At 45.5% G+C, this 21,471-nt stretch overlaps 1 protein-coding gene across 2 annotated transcripts in view; it reads right to left on the reverse strand.

Annotated features, from left to right (window-relative positions):
* Positions 1 to 21,471, reverse strand: part of UBL5 (ubiquitin like 5) — a 113,646-nt gene that overhangs the window by 85,841 nt on the left and 6,334 nt on the right. The window contains exon 2 of one of the 2 annotated variants that reach the window (XM_078681024.1): positions 6,546 to 6,612. The exons of the other annotated variant lie outside the window; for it this stretch is intronic. Within the exon in view, the coding sequence (XP_078537150.1) occupies positions 6,546 to 6,560 (15 nt within the window). The 5' untranslated portion in view covers positions 6,561 to 6,612. The remainder of the gene's footprint in view (positions 1 to 6,545; positions 6,613 to 21,471) is intronic. 2 annotated transcript variants of the gene reach the window in all.

Here is a 21,471-nt window from a genome sequence, read left to right on the forward strand (position 1 = left end):
TGGCCGGTATAACAGGGGAGTCAACAGGGGTTACAAGACCTTCGATGCCCAGTCATCTGGTACGTCCGCTACTCTTTTCAACGATCCCCATCAGGGGCAGATTGTTACATTTTGTGATGTATTGGACACCGTTAACCTTGCATGCGTGGGTCCTCCACACGGTTCAGGGTTATCAGATAGAATTAACAGACTCCCCCTTGTCAAGTGGCTCCTCCTTTTCCTATCCTTTTTTCCTCTACAAGAACAAGCTTTTATTGACTCAGAGCTTCAAGAGCTTTTGGCCAAGCAGGCTATTGCCGTATGACCCTGCATTCCCGGCGGGTTTTACAGCAACGTTTTCTTGGTGTAAAACAAGGGAGGAGGCCAGAGATTAGTTTTATTTCTCGGAGTTCAATCCCTTTGTGATATACAAACATATCAAAATGGAGGGTATCCATCTGTTGAGAGATCGTCTTTTGGAGAAGGACTGGATGGTCCGTTTGGATCTAAAAGACGCTTACCTCACGGTTCACATTTGCCCCCCATCAGAAGTTTCTCCAATTCTCCTGGATAGGGCAATGGTACCGGTATCTTTCCCTCCCTTTCGGCCTAGCATCAGCTCCTTCGGTGTTTACCAAGCTACTAAAGCCAGTGGTCACTCATCTGCAGGAGATGGGAGTGAGCATGATCGTCTACCTCGATGGCATGTTACTTCTGGCGCAGGACCGGAACCTCTTGCTCACACATTTACAGTGGACAACTTCCCTGTTGCAAGAATTAGGGTTTGTAATAAACATCAAAAATCAATGACCACCCGAGTCAACAGGTGGACTTCCTGGAGTTTCAAATAGATGCAATCAACGCCCAGTTAAACCTATGTACAAGATCAAATCGATAAAGAGAGATCCGCTCGACTCTTGTCGAAACAGATGAAGTTGTTAAGATCCCTAGCGAGGATTGTAGGCCTACTGGCTGCCTCGATTCAGGCCATCTTCCCAGGTCCCCTTCATTACAGGGCCTTACAGCGACTGAAGATCTATTATCTGCAAAAAAGGTATTCGTACGACCACATTATTCCCCTGTCTCCGGAGGTTCAGGAGGAGCTTCATTGGTGGTTACAACACATGGAAGCGTGGAACGGCAAGGCCATTTTCTGCGCCTCTCCAGATGTCATCATAGAGTCTGATGGCAGCGGATGGGGCTGGGGTGCAAGATGTGGAGACATTACCACCCCAAGACGATGGTCCACTGACTAGTTAAAGTTGCACATCAATTGTCTGGAACTACTAGCGGGCTCCTTTGCCATAAAATCGATTTCCTCTCTGAAGAGCAATAGTTGCATCCTACTCAGGAGGGGTAATGTTTCAACTGTGCGATACATCAATCGCCTCGGAGGGACGGAATCTCGCCTGTTGGCAAACATTGTAAGGGAATTTTGGCAATTTTGCCTGTATCAGAAGATCAGTGTAATAGCGGAGTATCTGCCCGGCAAACTCAATCAGATAGCGGATTGGAACTCCAGGTTCCTGCGGGACTTCAGCGATTGAAAACTCCACCCTTCTCTTTTTTGTAGAGATCATGAATATGAGAGGTCCTTGCATGATAGACCTCTTTGCCTCTCGTCTCAATGCTCACCTCCTACTCTTCAGCTGGAGACCGGATCCGATGGCGATGGGAACTGATGCGTTCCTTCAACATTAGGGATCTCAGAGGAACTATGCCTTTCCCCCCTTCGCTCTGATCCAGAGAGTGGTGGCCCTGGTCCGTTGACAGGAGATGTAAATAGTGTTGGTCACACCATTGTGGAAGACTCAGTCATGGCTTCCGACACTACTGGAGTTATCAGTGGACTTACCTTTTCAGCTACATGCATTTCCGATGCTTCTCCAAGACCCAGTGGGAACTCCTCATCCTCTGGTCCTGCAGAACCAGTTGTCCCTCATGGTTTGGATGCTCTCAGGAGACACAAACGAATTGAGGGCCTTTCATCCGCAGCTGCTGAGTTTATACACCAAGCTTGGACTCCATCCACCCATAAACGATACTCTGCATCATGGAAGTGATGGGTGGGTTGGTGCCTTCAACGACAGGTGGATCCTGTGGGATAAGATGTGAAGGAGGTAATACACTTTTTATCGGAATGTGCTGAATTAGGTCTTTCGTATAGGTCTGTCAATAAGTTCAGGTCAGTTCTCTCGGCTGGATACAATCACATTGATGTTAAGCCGGTGGGGATGCATCCCCTAATGTGTAAGTTGATGAAAGGCATCAGAGTGGCTCGTCCGCCTCGTCCCAGATACACAACGATATGGGACGTTTCTAAAGTTTTTTCTTTTATTAGAATCTTGGCCATATAAAGATTTATCGTTGAAACAATTATCTGCTAAACTTACCATGTTATTGTGTTTAATCTCCTGTAAGAGAGTTTCTGATTGCACACTTTTAATTTGGCAGGAAGAATGTTTTTTCCACAGGGTGCATCTCATCATCTCGAGGAGGACTAAGACCATGTCACGTTCGGTTGAATATCCTGCCTTTCCTCACAAAGTCAAATTATGTGTTTTAAAATGTTTAAAAGTATTTGAGGAACGCACATTATCTCATAGAACAAATCCCTTGGGTCAATTGCTGTTAGCAATCCAAAAGCCTTTTCGTCCAGTTTCAGCAGCCACCCTGGCACGTTGGGTCAGGTGGGTCTTGCCTGAAGCAGGGATTGGCATTTCTGTTTATGGTGCACACTCTACCAGAGGCGCTATGGCCTCTAAGGCATATATTCTGGGATCTTGCTTAGAGGACATTTTAAAAGCTGCAGATTGGTCTTCGGAATCAATGTTTCAAGTGTTTTACAATAAACCTATTACGCAGGTTTCTTCTGTTGTTGTTGGTCAGCTTTGAACAAGCATAATCTGAGCCTCTGGTCCTGCCATAGAATACACCATTTTCCAGCTATCGTGGCAAGAATTTTAGATTTTATTAAGGACACGGAGGGAAGGATTATCCAACCCGTTGGGACAGGTAAGATGTCAACTGTCATGTTGCAAGATGATTAACTATGCAATGGTTTTTTCCCACCCTGAAAGGGTTTTGTTTTGACTTATACTGGGCGCTCCCTTGTGTCTGGACAAAGCTATACCTCTCTGAAGAGCTCTAATTTGAGCAAAACACTGTGTCAGGAGTTGCTTTTACTCATTTCAGGTTGGCTTGAGTTGGTATTTTACCAATTCAAAGCTGTAATACTGTGCCTGGAGTGATAAATGGCTTTTGTCATTTTACAGCTCGGCAAGGACAGCACTGTGCTAGTCCTATGCTTAAAGACTTTGCTGTAGAAATGGCAAAAGACTTTGTCCTTTTCTATCTTGGCGTGGATGGCACTGTGCTAATCCTAGGCTTAAAGACTTTGATAGAAAAACAGACATTTGAGGTGAGCAGATCTAGAGTGTCGCTGGTGTTGAGAGTACTCTAACAGGAGCTGCTTTCCACCTAAACTTGAGAACCACCCAGAGTATGTATGTAATATATATTATATATTATATATTATATATATATATATATATATATATATATACACACACACACATATACATACATACATACATACACAAGCGCATACCCATATATAAAACATACACATTTGCGATATTGTATTAGTCAATGTTCTTGATATATCATTTTAGCACCACTCAATACTGCGACATACAACTTGCTGGCCACTACTTGCAATTGTGCATGTTGTGGCCACAGTTGTGATTGTCTCGGATGCAGTCACTGCTTTAAAAATTGTCAAGCCATTGGTAGGTTGGAACTATTTTAATCCTTTAGAAGTAGCTATTGTCATCGACTAGGTTGGAGCACCCTGTCAATGTCAGAGGTTCTTATATAGCGCAGCTTTTCAACGTGAGGTCTCAAGGCGCTTGCAGCATAAGAGACCAGAAAAGAGATGACAGAAGAGAAAAGGGGCTTACACAACACAGGGGGTCCTACTCGGGAAAAGCCAGGTTTTCAGTGCTTTATGGAATTTCTGGTGCTCCACGATGGAAAGGAGGTGAGAGGGCAATTTATTCCAAAGTGTCGGGGCAAGGTAGGAAAAAGAGCGTTGGCCGTACCTAGAGGAGCGCACACGAGGTTGGGTCAGCAGAAACTTATTACTAGACCTTAAGGGCCTTTTCGGAACATACCAATTACGTTTTTTTTGGAGGTAGCGAGGCCCTTTGTTGTGCAGTGCATTGTGGGCCAGGCTCAAGATCTTAAATTGGCTTCTTTGCCGAATGGGAAGCCAGTGCAACTTTTCCAGACACGGCGAAGAAGCAGTTCTAGGCGGCAAGTCCAGCACTAGTCTGGCCGCAGTATTCTGCAAAGTTTGCAGCTTTGCCAGTAGGTCCCCATTCAAGCCATGGTACAGGGCGTTACCATAATCAAGATGACTAATGATAAGGCCCTGCACCAAAGGTTTTCTGGCCTCAATGGGGAGCCACCTGAAGATCTTTCTGAGGCGGCGCATTATTCCGTAGCAGGTACCCGTCACCCTGGCTACATGATTTTTCATAGACAGAGTGCTGTCAATAATAATTCCCAAGTTGCGGACCGCCGACTTGGGGGTCGGGCATACACCCAATTCAGTAGGCCACCACTCCTGGGTCCATTACCTCTCTGCCTTGCCAAACAGGATAATTTCTGTCTTGCCCGCGTTTAGTTGGAGCTTATTTCCCCGCATCCAGCTGCTGATCTCAACCATACAGTTTTTAAAACGAGTGCAGGTGTCAGCGGGATCTACACCGCATGTGATCAGCAGCTGGGTGTCATCAGCGTATGACACAGTTTCAAAGCCAAATGATTTGATAATTTTAGCCAAGGGAGTCAGGTATAGGTTGAAGAGCAACGGACTCAAAATCGACCCTTGAGGTACACCCACAGTCACAGGGCGACTGCCGGAGACCAGGGAGTCGACACGAACGGTGGTATGGCGGCCAGTAAGATAGTCCTCAATTCACCCCAGGGCCCCCCTCTGACACCTATCTCCCACAGCCGATGTTTCAAAATGCCGTGGCAAATGGTGTCAAAAGCCGCGGAGAGGTCCAGGAGGATGAGGACAGCCGAGTTGCCCATATCCACCGCGAGTCTGATATTATCCACTATCTCTACCACAGCCGTCTCAGTACTGTGGGCGGCCCGAAAGCCGGACTGAGAGGGGTCAAGAGCACCACACACTTCTATATAGGCCGCCAGCCAGTTGTTAACAAGAAGTTCCAACACTTTCCCAAAGAAAGGTAACAGTGATATCGGCCGATAGTGGGATGGTAGAGTCGGATCGTCCGAAGGTTTCTTCAGAATCAGCTTTACTTGAGCGTGCTTTCATTTGGAAGGGACATGCGCTTGCTCAAGCGAGGCATTAAATATGGCCGTAAGGGGTTCTGCTAGCAGGGGCATGATTTTCCTACAACGGCGGGGAGGGAACGGGTCCATAGGCGATCCTGATTTTATTTTACTAAGGCCTTTCAGGGTCTCCTCAACAGTGATGGGGGCAAATTCAGTCAGAAGAAAGGCTTGGCTACAGACCCCCCCGGGCGACGGCGTCACCAGACTGCTGTGTAGCGGGGGTTGATCCGGGTCTGAGATAGGGAAAGCAGTGTATATTATTTTGATTTTAGTCTCAAAAAATGTAGCCATTGACTCAACCCATTCTTGAGATGGATTAAACAAAGACTGCTCAGCGCGAGGGGACGTAAATACCTTCAATATCTTATATAGCTCCTTACTGGAACTCGCCAAGGTGTTTATACCTTGCGTCAAGTAAGTCTTCTTTGCCATTTTTATATTTTTCATATAACTAAGATGGGACAGCTTATACTTGGCTCTGTCCACCTCCGTTCTGGATATCCGCCAGTGGCGCTCAGCAGCTCTGCTAGCTAGTTTGTCCTTTTTAGGGCTCGGTTATAACGCGCTGAAAGCGCGTTCTCGCCAGAGAACTATTGTCGGCGTCTCAGCAGTCTGAGACGCCGAAGGGAGACAAGACCTGGCCGCGCGCAGCGTTTTTCCATAGGATAACGTTGTGAGCGCGGCCAGGTCTTGTCTCCACGGCATGCATGGCAGGCCAGATCGCGTCGCGCGCCTCTGTGGAATGCAGGGGGAGTCTGCAGAGAGGCGCGCGGCGCTGATAACACGCTCCATGTGTTAGTTATTACAGCCCGCCCATTCACAGCGCTGATGCTTTGCACTGAAGCCAGTCAATATCTATGTACATGCCTGTCACGAAACATATTCTGTACTTAAAAGTGCAGTTCAGATTTCGAGATCTTCATCCATCACTTCCCATTCCACCTCTAATAAGGTAGCCTAGATTCCATGGCGAGTTTCCGGATTGCTCCTGCCTAACATCTGAAACAGGTCTGACAGACCTATATGTGAACAAAAAAAACATTTATTGTGCTTGTAAACTAGCCAACACGGGTGAGAACCCTGCTGCTCTGAGATAGGCTCTGGTTTCTTTCTCCTGATCCCTGGCTGTGTTAGGACATTGTATTTCCTCCTGCGTCACACATCCGTCCATGCACCAGGAACTAAAGCCGAACCTGAGGTGTGGTCATCAACGTGATGCTTGCATCTGCGGGAACAGAAGATCCCCACCGCCTCTTGCAGCTTCAAAAACAAAAAGACCATGATTTTTTTTTTTAAACGAAAAACAAACAATTGTTTATTATTATTTTTTTAAATCATACACAAACTTCTCGTCAAAAAAAGCTAAGCATTGGAGTTACATGACACTGCAATGAAAAATTAACATATAAGCAGGACCCTAGCTGCGTGTTGGTGTTTACCCCCCAAAACGACGTGTAGCAGACTCGCAGTACACAAACACAGCAGGCTGCACGCACAGACACGGACACCACCCGTGCTTAATTTGTAAAAAAAAAAAAAAAGTGCCAGGGCTTTCATTTGTAAAAAATTAAGTGAAAGGGCACTCGTCAGGAGGCTACTGTAGTTTGCCATACACATTACGCGACTTTGAGCTATTGGCATTGTAAATGACAATGACTTATTTATATTTTTGTTTTTAAAACATAAATAAAAGACCTTGTCATTTACAACGTCAAGACCTTAAACTCGCGTTCATTTACAATGCTAATAGCTCTAACTTTTGCAATGCCGAGACCGTTGCACTGTAAATGCTTGTTTAGATTGGTCGTAAACCATGGAGATGCTGTTGATTTTGCTTTAACGACAGTTTCAGGAATGGTTCGATCTAAGGCTTGTAAGATGGAAGACTCCAAATTAGTTACCATTTTCTCTAAAGAAAGAAGGGGACAATTTCTAGGTTTAAAGTGGGCTAAGAATGCTTCCGGTGTAAGTTTGTGCCATGGGCGGATCCGCACTCTAATGTCGTTCACAGGGTAGGTTAAAATCATATACGGAAAACTAAACTTTAAGAGGTAGTGGTCCGCCCAGATCATGGGGAGAGGATCTTCCGTATTAAGTTTAGAACAACTGGTAAAGATTAGGTCAAGAGAATGGCCCGCACAGTGGGTGGGGCCCATAACTTTTTGTGTAAGACCCAGGCTTTCCATAGTACTAATTAGGAGACCCGTCTCTGGGTCTCCAGAAAGTTCCCCGTGATAATTAAAATCACCCAGTAGGATGAAATTCTCAGAGGCCAGGGAATGGGCCACTATTGTTTCAAATATTAGGTTAACAAAACCTGTTTTACTGGTCGGCGGCCTATACACTCAAGCAACGCGCTAGCTGTCCATTCGGGGGAATTGTAGATTCACTATCATGATTTCAAGCATAGGACTGGACATAGATTCCAGTAGCTTGACCTTGATAGGGGTTCTGGCTTCAATTGCTAGACCTCCCCCTATCTTCCCTTCCCTATCCACCCTCGTTATGCGGTATTCCGAGGGGAAGGCATTCACTAAGTTCGGTGCCACCTGACTATGCAGCCAAGTTTCCGTAAAGAAGCAGATATCCGGTTTATCTGCCTCAAGTAAACTCCATACCTCGATAGCATGCTTAGGTATCGAGCGGGCATTCAAATACAATGCTGAGATGATCGCATCTTTTGCCGGACATTTCCTATCAGGTGAGGTAGGTGTACTAGTTAACTGGGCGGTCTTTGCTTAGCCCATTGTAGAGACTATGAGGGGGTCTACAGATGTGACAGTCTGAAGAGGCCCGATAAAAGAAGTTAGAACCTGAGTTATCTGGTCCCTTAGTCCCCCTGGATTCAGATGTTACAATTCCCCACTTGTGTAGGTTAGCATTATGACACAGCTCACCTCTAGGTCGATACTGCCGATGCAAAGGAAAACCAGCAGGGGTTCAGGCGACGGTCTGGCGCAGACGGGCTTGCCTTTGGCGCGCCTTCGCCTCCGTGCCCCGTAGGTCTTTAAATGGGGAGGGGGCATGGCCGTAATATGACGCTGGCCAATCAGCGGTAGACTCCTTCGATATTCCTTTCTTGTCCCTCCGCTCAACCGGCACACGCCGTGGCGGACCGGGGACTGGAATAGCAGTAAATGGTGAAACCAGAAGTTGAGCAGGTGACACACGAATTACAATATTTAAAAAAGAATGAAAGTGAATATTTAAAACAGCGGCCTCTAAATCAGGCACACATGAAATAGGTTCAATGTTCCCCTGCTGACCCCAAAAACGCTAGCGCAACAGCAAAGAACACATACAAACAAATGCCGGTAACTTTAGCTGCGCGCGTCCGCGCCCCGTAGGTCTTTAAATAGGGGGGGGCGTGGCAGTAATATGACGCTGGCCAATCAGCGGTAGACTCCTTCGATATTCCTTCCTTGTCCCTCCGCTCAAACGGCACACGCCGCGGCATACCGGGGACTGGAATAGCAGTAAATGGTGAAACCAGAAGTTGAGCAGGTGACACACGAATTACAATATTTAAAAAAGAATGAAAGTGAATATTTAAAACAGCGGCCTCTAAATCAGGCACACATGAAATAGGTTCAATGTTCCCCTGCTGACCCCCAAAACGCTAGCGCAACAGCAAAGAACACATACAAACAAATGCCGGTAACTTTAGCCTTTTGTCATATACAATGCATATGGGATTTGGAAGTTTGTTATCAAATTTTTTATTTTTTTAACTATGGTATTTATAGTTGGCAGTCAAAGTAACAAATGTACCAGACAGAATGTGACAACTATCAAATATGCTATCATTTGTGTTGGACTTGGCCCTTTTTGCAGGTTCCTCCCTGAACTTTTTGCCTTCCTTCTGTATTTTGTCGGACCTGTTTTTGTTGGTTTCATGACTTGGGGCACTTTACCACTGCTGATCAGTGCTAAAGTGCATTGCATATGCTCTCCCTATTGCCCTATTGTAAATTGATGTATGGATTAGTGACTCCATGATTGGCCTATTTGATTTACTGTCTGACCCTAGTACAGTGCACAGCGTGTGCCCAGGGCTTGTAAACCAAATGCTGCTGGCGGGCTTGCAGCACTGGTTGTGCCACCCACAGAAGCAGCCTGTAAACGTGTGTCTCAGGTCTGCTGTTGCAGAGCCTGTGTGCAGTCTGGTACTGCCATGTTGACTGGGCAAGTGCACCCACTTACCAGTCCCTAAACCTTCCCTTTTCTTCATATCAAGACACCTCTATGGTAGGCCCAAGGGTAGGGTGCATTTTAAGTTCAAGGTAGGACATGTCCTGGTGTGTGTGGCATGTCCTAATAGTGAATTAGAGCCATTTTCGTTTTTCACTATTGCAAGGCTACTTGTTCTCCATAGGCCAGAATGGGCAGTTGATTATTACATCTTATAATCCTAACTGACTCAGGGAACTAGGTAGAAATTCTAGTTTAGTATGCCTGAACTCAGAATGATAAAATACATCTTTTAGTGAAGTTGGTTTTAACATTTTGTGTTTGAAAATACCACTTTTAGAAAGTAGGTATTTTCTTGCCTAACTATCCAAGCCTGGTTGTGTATTCCTTGTCTGGAGTTTGAGGGACAAGGGCCGGGGGATTCCAGGAGACAGAATGAGTCAGCCCAGTGGTGAATAGAGAGATCTGCATGTAGATGGGAGGGAGGAGTTGCACCTAGGACCTAAATAGGACTGTGCGTGCCCCCACAGTGCTGGCTCCACCCCCTGTGGTGCGTCTGATGTCTCTGCCCTGCACTGTGAAAGAAGAGAAGGAATCATGTCAACGAAGTGCTCCAGGTCTGTGTTTTCCCTCCACAATGTTGGCTCCACCTCCTGTGGGGCGTCTGAGGTTTCTGCCCTGCACTGTGAAAGGAAAGAAGGAGTCATGTCAACAGAGTGCTACATAACTGGTTTGGACTGGGCAAAGGCCCCTCTGACCTCAGAGGACAAATGATTTTGGGGAATAAATATTTGACCCTGATCCCAAGAAATTAGATCACTTTTGGACTACAAGAAGAAACCTTTGCTGAGTAGAGGAAGCTCAAGAAACTGAGGAGAGACTACCCCTAAGCTGAAGTGCTGCTTGGGGGTTTGGCCTGCAGTGGTTGCCTGACTGCCAAAGAAAGGAGAAATAACTTTGTGTGCTTCATTTTCAACTTGTGAAGGATGTCCAAGGCCTTGGAACAGAGCATGCCTCCTGCTGAAGTCTCAGGGACAACAGCCTTCAAACCCCAGCTCCTCAGAGTTCTTTGGAAGTGCCTGCTGCTGTTTTGGGGCCTTCTGAGGGACTGCGTGTCGCAAAGAGCTAGAAAAGCGACTCAAGACGAAGAAGCATGTCGCCGTCGCTGCTGCTGCCGCATCTTGGATGTCGCCGCTGTAGCTGTCGCATTGCACCGCATCGAGAGAAGTGTCTCGCAAAGAGGAAGAAGTGTGTCGCCGTCGTTACCGTTGCATCGTGGATGTCACCACTGTAGCTGTCGCACTGCACCGCCGTCCCATTTCTTAACAAGGATGTTGTCGCTGTAGTTGTCGCACAGTGCGGAAACTTCTCGCGACCGTCAGAGAAGAGTGTCGCAGCTGAAGCTGTTGCCGTCGCATCGCTGAACAAGGGTTTCGCCGCTGCAGCTGACGCCTCGAATCGAGACTTCTCGTATCATCGAAGAAGCGTGCCGCATCTGGAAGATCGCCACGTCTTTATTTCTTTGTACCGGAACTTTGCCGCATCTCCATCGCTGCAACATTGCTTGTTGTGGAAGCGCAACGCATCGGAAGGTACATTGACGCAAAGTGTTGCATCTTAAGAACTGAACTAAGCTAAAACTACCATCTTAAGAATAGTATTGTGGAGTTTTGTTGTTTACGGTCTTGTGTTAAGTCTATATAAAGAATACTTATTTTTAATATACAACTGTGTGGTGTCCATCTGTAGTGTCACTGGGTTACTGTATGCTTTACACATTGCCTCTGCGATAAGCCTGTCTGCTCGTGCCAAGCTACCAAGGGAGTGAGCAGTGGTTATTTTAGTAGTGTACCCCTTACTCTGACTAGAGGCAAGGGTCCCTATTTGTCACAAGTACCTACCTGTGCCAACTGGAGACCCCCAAATTAACAATTTATCTCTCCTATGTCCTGCAGTCCTTGTTACAAAGAGAAACATCCCATTGGTCTGAACTCATGCCACAGAGCATATATTTTTTTTTAATGGAAAGTTTAAAAAAAAAAACATTTATTAAAAACGTTTACGTTGAAGTATCAATGGTCTGTTTTTCAAAGAATATGTCCATGGTTTCTAAAGACAAGTGCAATGTCCAGCTAACACATCCATGGAGGGGCACTGATACAGTTAAGATTGTGACCAGCTACAGTTCCAAAGTCAATACATATAAGATCGTGTAAACAATTGTTAATTATCTCAATTATTAGGTGGTGGGAGATGAAGTGGCATGTAGGATTATTGTCCAATTAGCCTATAAAGCAGGACATTGCTGGAAGAGTAAGAAATAGAAAGATAGTTCAAATGTTTGCTTCCCTGGAATATCGACTCTCAGCTACCGGGAATCCCGCTTAAGGTCTACAGTGAAAGCACAAAACCTGGCATTACTGTCAGGCTGAAAATAGTGGATACTGACTCCTAACAAAGTCTGAGGTGGTACAAAAAGGGTGGGGGCAAGGAAGGTTCAACCCACAGCTCGGAAACATTAAGGTAGGTCTGTGATTCTCTTCCAAAACAAATGTAATTACTTTAGTTCAGTCCAGCCAGAATGTTACGTTCATTTGCTTCTTAGGCACTCCCTCTTGAGACAACATCCATGCAAGCTTCAGCCTGCTGGATTCTGCATGTCGTTCTGAGGGGGCCAGCTCCTGACCAAATCATGAAGTACATGTCCTTTTCTTCCAGGGACGGTCCAAATGCCTGCATTACCGATAAAGTTGTATACTTGCTGCCTGCCTTGTCAGAACACAGTTACTGGCAATGTTCTTCACAAGGGTAGACACTCCAACTATCATCCTTAGTCCTATCTCGGTCTTCTGCTCTCTCAACATCCAGAATGTTATCTCTGGAGTCCTGCTCTTGCCCGCACCTTGCTCTGTTTTTCCCCTTTAACATAAATTCTTATCAATTTCTTTTCTCATCTTCTGGGCTCAAAAAAGTACGCTAAGCAACTTTGGGTCACCTTCTTTTCACCCTTCGCACTTGCTTTTATCATTAACAGTGCATCTCCTTTTTTTAAATCACCAATAAAATAAACAAATATTTTAAATCCTTAATTCCCACTACTTCCACTTTTACATCACAGCTGGCGCTTCCCTTGGGGTTCTCTTATCTGGTTATCCTTACTATTTATTGTCTTTTCTTTCCTTTACAGCCTTGAGAAAGCCCTGGCTCAATCTGCCACATAGAGCGAAACACCTGTCGGTTGACCCCTTTTTTCTTAACAACCTGCATTAAAACATGATTAAAACAAGCATTAGGAATGCATTAGGGCTCGGTTTGTTTGAGTTTGAGATAATGGCATTGTATATGGTAATGTGCACTGACAGCTGCTGATGATTGTGCCAATTGAAAGAGTGGCTGGTGTACTGTCAGCTGTTGGTGTGTGTGTGTGTGTGTTTAGTGAAAGTTGCACAGACATTGTTTGTTGTGTGCGTGGGTGTTTAGCGGCACGGATGCATGGTGGAGTTTTTTTTGGTGACAGCGTACATTGGTGGTTGTTGGTGTATGGTGAAAGCATTCATTGACGGCTGGGGGTGTGGTGTTGTGTGTGTTGTTTTCTGTGTACTGGTGAGTGTGTGGTGGTGAGTCTGTGGGGGTGAGCCTGGGGAGAAAGTGTGGTGGTGAGTGTGTTGTTGTGAATGGTGACGAGTGTGTGGTGTTGAGAGAGTGAGGTGTGTGGTTTGTGTGTGTGCTATGTGTGTGTAGTGTATGTGTGTGTGGGGTGTGTATGGTATGTGTGTGTGATGTAAGTGTGTGTAGTGTTTTCGGCACACTCACACACTGCCCCTACACATTCACACACTGCTCACCCACACACTCCCAATGTCACCCTGCATAGTCACACACTGTTTATACTGCACACTCGTTCTGCACACTCAAACAATGTGCACCCTGCACCCTTACACACGGTCTCTGCAGTCACTCTGCACTCACTGTCACTCTGCACGCACTGTCACTCTGCACGCACTGTCACTCTGCACGCACTGTCACTCTGCACGCACTGTCACTCTGCACGCACTGTCACTCTGCACGCACTCTGCACCCTGCACTCTCAATCTGCACCCTGCACTCTCAATCTGCACCCTGCACTCTCAATCTGCACCCTGCACTCTCAATCTGCACCCTGCACTCTCAATCTGCACCCTGCACTCTCAATCTGCACCCTGCACTCTCAATCTGCACCCTGCACTCGCACTCTGCACCCTGCACTCGCACTCTGAAACTGCATTCTCAATCTGCACCCTGCACTTGCACTCTCAATCTGCACTCTGAAACTGCATTCTCAATCTGCACCCTGCACTCTCAATCTGCACCCTGCACTCTCAATCTGCACCCTGCACTCTCAATCTGCACCCTGCACTCTCAATCTGCACCCTGCACTCTCAATCTGCACCCTGCACTCTCAATCTGCACCCTGCACTCTCAATCTGCACTCTCAATCTGCACTCTCAATCTGCACTCTCAATCTGCACTCTCAATCTGCACTCTCAATCTGCACTCTGCACTCTCAATCTGCACTCTCAATCTGCACCCTGCACTCTCAATCTGCACCCTGCACTTGTACTCTGCACTCTCAATCTGCACCCTGCACTTGCACTCTGCACTCTCAATCTGCACCCTGCACTTGCACTCTGCACTCTCAATCTGCACTCTGAAACTGCATTCTCAATCTGCACTCTCAATCTGCACTCTCAATCTGCACTCTCAATCTGCACTCTCAATCTGCACTCTCAATCTGCACTCTCAATCTGCACTCTCAATCTGCACTCTCAATCTGCACTCTCAATCTGCACTCTCAATCTGCACTCTCAATCTGCACTCTCAATCTGCACTCTCAATCTGCACTCTCAATCTGCACTCTCAATCTGCACTCTCAATCTGCACTCTGCACTCTCAATCTGCACTCTCAATCTGCACCCTGCACTCTCAATCTGCACCCTGCACTTGTACTCTGCACTCTCAATCTGCACCCTGCACTTGCACTCTGCACTCTCAATCTGCACCCTGCACTTGCACTCTGCACTCTCAATCTGCACTCTGAAACTGCATTCTCAATCTGCACCCTGCATTCTCAATCTGCACCCTGCACTCTCAATCTGCACCCTGCACTCTCAATCTGCACCCTGCACTCTCAATCTGCACCCTGCACTCTCAATCTGCACCCTGCACTCTCAATCTGCACCCTGCACTCTCAATCTTCAATCTGCACTCTCAATCTTCAATCTGCACTCTCAATCTGCACTCTGCACTCTCAATCTGCACTCTGAAACTGCATTCTCAATCTGCACCCTGCACTCTCAATCTGCACTCTCAATCTGCACTCTCAATCTGCACTCTCAATCTGCACTCTGCACTCTCAATCTGCACTCTCAATCTGCACTCTCAATCTGCACTCTGCACTCTCAATCTGCACTCTCAATCTGCACTCTGCACTCTCAATCTGCACTCTCAATCTGCACCCTGCACTCTCAATCTGCACCCTGCACTTGTACTCTGCACTCTCAATCTGCACCCTGCACTTGCACTCTGCACTCTCAATCTGCACCCTGCACTTGCACTCTGCACTCTCAATCTGCACTCTGAAACTGCATTCTCAATCTGCACCCTGCATTCTCAATCTGCACCCTGCATTCTCAATCTGCACCCTGCACTCTCAATCTGCACCCTGCACTCTCAATCTGCACCCTGCACTCTCAATCTGCACCCTGCACTCTCAATCTTCAATCTGCACTCTCAATCTTCAATCTGCACTCTCAATCTGCACTCTGCACTCTCAATCTGCACTCTCAATCTGCACTCTGCACTCTCAATCTGCACTCTGCACTCTCAATCTGCACTCTCAATCTGCACCCTGCACTCTCAATCTGCACCGTGCACTCTCAAACTGCACCCTGCACTCTCAAACTGCACCCTGCAAATCTGCACTCTCAATCTGCACTCTCAATCTGCACTCTCAATCTGCACTCTCAATCTGCACTCTCAATCTGCACTCTCAATCTGCACTCTCAATCTGCACTCTCAATCTGCACTCTCAATCTGCACTCTCAATCTGCACTCTCAATCTGCACTCTCAATCTGCACTCTCAATCTGCACTCTCAATCTGCACCCTGCACTCTCAATCTGCACCCTGCACTCTCAATCTGCACCCTGCACTCTCAATCTGCACCCTGCATTCTCAATCTGCACCCTGCATTCGCAATCTGCACCCTGCATTCTCAATCTGCACCCTGCATTCTCAATCTGCATTCTGCACTCTGATCCCTCAATCGACCCACCATCCCGACCGGTTGCACACATGCCTGGAGAAGATCTTTACTTGGATGTGTAGCTCAGCCCTCAAGCTTAACGGCTCGAAGACGGAACTGATGCTGCTGGGGAACTCATCACCTTCTTTATCTCCCAGCAGCTGGCCCAGTTGTTTGGGACCCGCGCCCACCCCTAAGCAGGAGATCAAGAGCCTCGGGTGTGGCTTGAGCAGGACCTCTCCTTTAAAACTCACGCGAAAAAGACCTCAGGCGTGTGTTTTGGCCTGCTCCGCTCAGCCCGGAAGATCTTGCCTCTACTGCCAGCAGCCTCTAGGAGGTTACTCATTCAGGGGCTTATCATCTCACGGTTGGACTTTAGTAATGCCTTGTTTCTGGGTGCCCCGGAAGGAACACTAAATAAACTGCAGCAGGTGCAGAATGCGGCCGCTAGGCTTCTGTTGGACGTCCCGAGGCGTCAGTCTGCTCGCCCTGCACTGAAGGCGCTACATTGGCTTCCCGTTAGGGAGAGGGTTAAATTTAAGTCACTTTGTATAGCCCACAAACTTTTACAGGGGAAAGGGCCACCTATCCTTGAGGATATGGTCCAATCCTATAAGGCCCCCCGCTCTCTCCGCTCCGACCATCAACACCTGCTGCAGGTTCTGAGGGTGAGGAAAGAAAGATCTGGTGGACGAAGATTCTCCATAAAGGTGGCCACCTTGTGGAATTCCCTCCCTCTGTACCTGCGTTCGGAAGCAAGTTTTTTACGTTTTCGTAAACTCCTGAAAACTTTTTTGTTCCCCGCCTGATTTCTGGTGCTGATGTGACGCTGCTATTCTCTGGATAAGCGCGGGGATGCCTTATGGTAACCAGGCGCTATATTAAAACTCGTAATAATAATAATAATAATAATAATAATAATAATAATAATAATAATAATAATAATGATGCTGCACTCTGATGCTGCACTCTGATGCTGCACTCTGATGCTGCACTCTGATGCTGCATTCCCAATCTGCACTCTGAAACTGCATCCCCAATCTGCACTCTGAAACTGCATTCTCAATCTGCACTCTGAAACTGCATTCTCAATCTGCACTCTGCACTCTGATTCTGCACTCTGATTCTGCACTCCCAATCTGCACTCTGAAACTGCATTCCCAATCTGCACTCTGAAACTGCATTCTCATTCTGCACTCTCAATCTGCATTCTGCACTCTCAATCTGCATTCTGCACTCTCAATCTGCATTCTGCACTCTCAATCTGCACTCTCAATCTGCACTCTCAATCTGCACTCTCAATCTGCACTCTCAATCTGCACTCTCAATCTGCACTCTCAATCTGCACTCTCAATCTGCACTCTCAATCTGCACTCTCAATCTGCACTCTCAATCTGCACTCTCAATCTGCACTCTGCACTCTCAATCTGCACTCTGCACTCTGAAACTGCACTCTGAAACTGCACTCTCAATCTGCACTCTCCACTCTCAATCTGCACTCTGCACTCACAATCTGCACTCTGAATCTGCACTCTGCTGAGAGCTTCCACTGGCCCTTCTTTTCTATTTTATTTTAAATGCACGGTGTTGTGTAAATAAAGTTGACCGTGTGTCTCCATCGCTGGACAGGTAATTTACAGATGGGCGTTTCTTACAGAGGTAATTTTTAACTAAAATGCACATTTCTGCCGAGTGACCGCAAAGTCCAGATGTCCTTCATATGCCCTTGTAAAAGCTTCACTTTAATCAACTTGTAAATGTCCACGGATAAATAAAAAAATAGAAGAATAAAGAAACATTTACGTTTATAAACACCATATTTGCTGGTTTCTCGCATGCGCCCGCAAAACTCACTGCTGAATGGTGAAAGCGCCCCGGCCATCTGGATTCACTTACAGAGGCACCCTGACAGCTCCTAATTGATATTTATGGACTGCCGCGCTCGTAACCGCAGACAAAATGCAGGAAATGCCCAACTGGAAATATATATGGCCTATTGCGTTAAGGGTATTAGAAACACGGCACCGCGAGGACCAATCACCATAAAGATGATAACAAAGCACTGAAAATGCTCGCGCACTGAGGAATTTTTCAAGCACGATCCAGAAACCCCTTAACAATACGGCTCGCAGCTCCGCCCCACTTCTGACGAAGTGGTGACGTCGCCGAGCCCTAAAAAAGAGTGGAACGGCTTTAAAAAGTGATAAAAGGAAATACAATATTTACCTTCACTGAACGCTAACTGGACTACTATGTTGTATTACAAAAAAAGGAATGAACCTAATGAAAAAACAGACTGACTGAAGGGAGGAACACATGCTTACACCATTACTTTATCTTGTTAATACTAGGATGAAAAGTCCAGAGCCTTAAGCTATGTTCCTCCTAAGTCCCATAGGATTTCATATCCAACTCCATGATCTCTGGACCGACCTTTTTCTTAAACTAGACAATCCTCTGTGTTGGTGGAGAACAGTACCTCCTGAAGAATACAAAGACATTTTTTGGAAATGGACATTGTTATCCGGGTGATTGGGTATTGGCAGGCTGATTTGGCCAATCAATGGCTGTGCCTTGAATAAAAAAAACAAATACACTTAAGAAGGGAACATTTTCCTAGGCTTTCTCCATTAGGAAAAGGTGGAGGCAACTTCAACTAGTCATAGGAAGGCATATTCGAAGTGAAACATTAGAGACTTTTTCATTAAAGACTGTGATTTTCTAGACAGATCTAAATCAGGGATAAAGGAGGACAGGCCAAACAATTCATGCCGGGGCAACGTATTACTTGGCTGATCTGCAGCCACAGCTGCCAACAGAAAAAAGTTTTTCAGCAAGTTATTTGACCTCAATATGGCTGTGGCCTTTAAGAACTGTACAAGGGAGAGCATAGTGAGCTGAAAGTGTTTTCAAAACCTTTAGTGCAAGTAATAGGAAGCAAGCAGAAACTATATGGGATGGGTATGTCATGTTCACAATGCAGTATGAGAGTTGAACCTCCCATCTTGTGCTACATTTGCAGCGTTATCCATTAAATCATCATCATCAATATCCTATATGACCAAAAGGTGCAGTACACCCACCATCTGTCACAAACCACTACATACTCATAGGAAAAGGTGAGGTACCACTGTTTTGGGAACTAAGTTAAATTTACAAGGAGAGTTTGGTGTTCCTCACCCAGGTGAACAGGTAAAAACATTAATAGCTCTCATCTTAATTTCAGATAACACCATCAGTCTCACCACAACCTGTGGAGGAGGGAGTAGCTACCCTCTGTTACGATAAGAGTTATGCTTACATTTGTAGTACGACGTCTCCCAATATAAGTTTGAGACTACATCTTGGCCTAAACAAAATGAACAGTCTGAAAAGAAGTGCGTTAATATGTGTACTTTTGACTGTAAGTTTCAATCCAAAGTGTTGCTATATGTTTATGTGTTCAGTAGAACATTGTTCTTTTTAGTGCTACGTTCTGCATTACATTATATGTTGCGGCTCGGACTTAGTCGACTGTTGGTGTGCCAGAATTTAGATTTATTTTGGTGGTGCTCCTATGACTTAGTTAGATTGATGGAATAAGTTCAAAAAGAGAGTTCCCAAGAGCACACAATTTAGTCAAGTCAAGGCCTTGTCCCCCAGCCCACTGGACCAACATTTTAATGGCAGTGGTTCGGATGGAAAGGTCCCTGTGGGCCCTGCCCTTTTGTGGGCCCTGCCCAGATTTATAATTATTATTTTCCAGCATATTTAGGTAAAGCGTTAAAGCCAGTTTTAGCGATAAATCTAGTGGAGGTGTCTGTCCAGCCCAGTGTGGTGCCTGCACCGTCAACCTGCTTTTATATAGCACTCAATACCTGTAGTATGTATATTTTTTAGCCCCTCTCACACTATTGTTACATTATGGCAATAATGCAGAAGCACAATGTGAAACCTTTTCATTAGGTACTGGGGCATGTAGTCGTTATTGGGCAGCTACAGATGGCAGATACCATTGCTTGAAAGAGAAAGAACAAGTGCACAGCGGATAATCCTTAGGTTGAGCTGATTTAGGATTTGTAAGTAGGTGCTCCCACGGTATCGTCTCCTGTCCACGTGACGATTAAAGCGTAAAAGTATTAGAAGTGCATTCAATTGAAAATTGGTTGCATCCCATGGGGCACTCTGAAAGTAATGTTCAGTAACAACAAAAAGAAAACAGGTGTGTAAACCAATTAATGATCAATATTTCTGACTATACCTTTACCAAACAAGAAACGGAGTTATTACAAAGAGGTACATCATTTGTACCAACCAATAAAACAGACCTATTGGAACTTGAAGTTAGTACATTCAAACTAACCAGAAAACTTAGACTACGTAACTTCTTTGACAACGTACTACCACAAGTGACTAAACAACAAGATCCATTATTAGGATTGAAAACGACTAGCAATTACCAAGCCCCAGTAAGCCACAAAACGATAGACTTGTTTGAAAAACTGGTACAACAAGACATCTCTAATCAACTACAAAAAGACCACATATAAAAATATCACACAAAAAGACAGAGACAAACTTAAAGCTATAGCCAACAACGAAACCATTAAGTGCACTAAAGCAGATAAAAGAGGAGCATTAGTGGTTATGAATATCACAATGTACAACAACAAACTTAGAGAACATATCTCGGACAACACCACATATTTGAAACTACCTGGAAACCCTACACAACAATTTGCGACCAGTCTCAAAGACATTGTTGAGAAAGCATTGTCTCAAGGAATTATCAACCAAAAAACTAAAACCTTTTATTAAAATAGACCCCAAGGAGTCCGTCAATATATGCAGTGCCTAAAATTCATAAACATCCAACGGACCCACCCATTAGACCTATTGTATCCACTCAAGGCAGTATCCATGAACCAGTTCGACTATTTTTAGACAGACATTTACAACCCATTGTTCAAGGCCTGAAAAGTTACATCAAGGATACCACTGACTTTTTACGCAAATTGGAGACAATCCATATCACTCCCAATGAAAGCTTGTGGTTATGCACTGCAGATGTCAAATCTCTTTATACGTCAATTCCTCATCAGGAGGGCATTGAAGCCATGGAACAAGCAATCCTTAAACTAAATGTGGAAGAACCTATGCAACTATTCCTAATGGAATTAGTAATCTTTACTTTATACCAAAGCTATTTTAAGCATGAGAATGATTGGTACCTTCAGCTTGTAGGCACTTCGATGGGCAACTGTGCAGCCCCAGTCTATGCAAACCTATTCATGGGTGAATTTGAACAAAAGTCAGAACATCTTTATGAATCCAAATTGGTCGAACAATTTAAGAATGTATGCTCGATACATAGATGATCTCTTCATTGTATGGACTAACACCAAAGAAAGCTTGGAACAAGCACTCAACACCCTAAATACAGTGGACAAACATATCCAATTCACGTGGGTAATTCATACCCAATCAGTAACCTTTCTAGATGTCTCTGTCAAACTACATGACAACCGAATTTCCACGGATATTTATCGTAAATCTACTGACTGCAATAATGCATTACATTACTCCAGCTTCCATCAAGGATCATTAAAACGACACCTCCCAAAATCTCAAATGTTAAGAGTGAAACGAATTACCTCGGATCCCATG

The sequence above is a fragment of the Lissotriton helveticus genome, chromosome 1_1, assembly GCF_964261635.1.
Source record: "Lissotriton helveticus chromosome 1_1, aLisHel1.1, whole genome shotgun sequence".
In the NCBI taxonomy this organism is placed as follows: domain Eukaryota; kingdom Metazoa; phylum Chordata; class Amphibia; order Caudata; family Salamandridae; genus Lissotriton; species Lissotriton helveticus.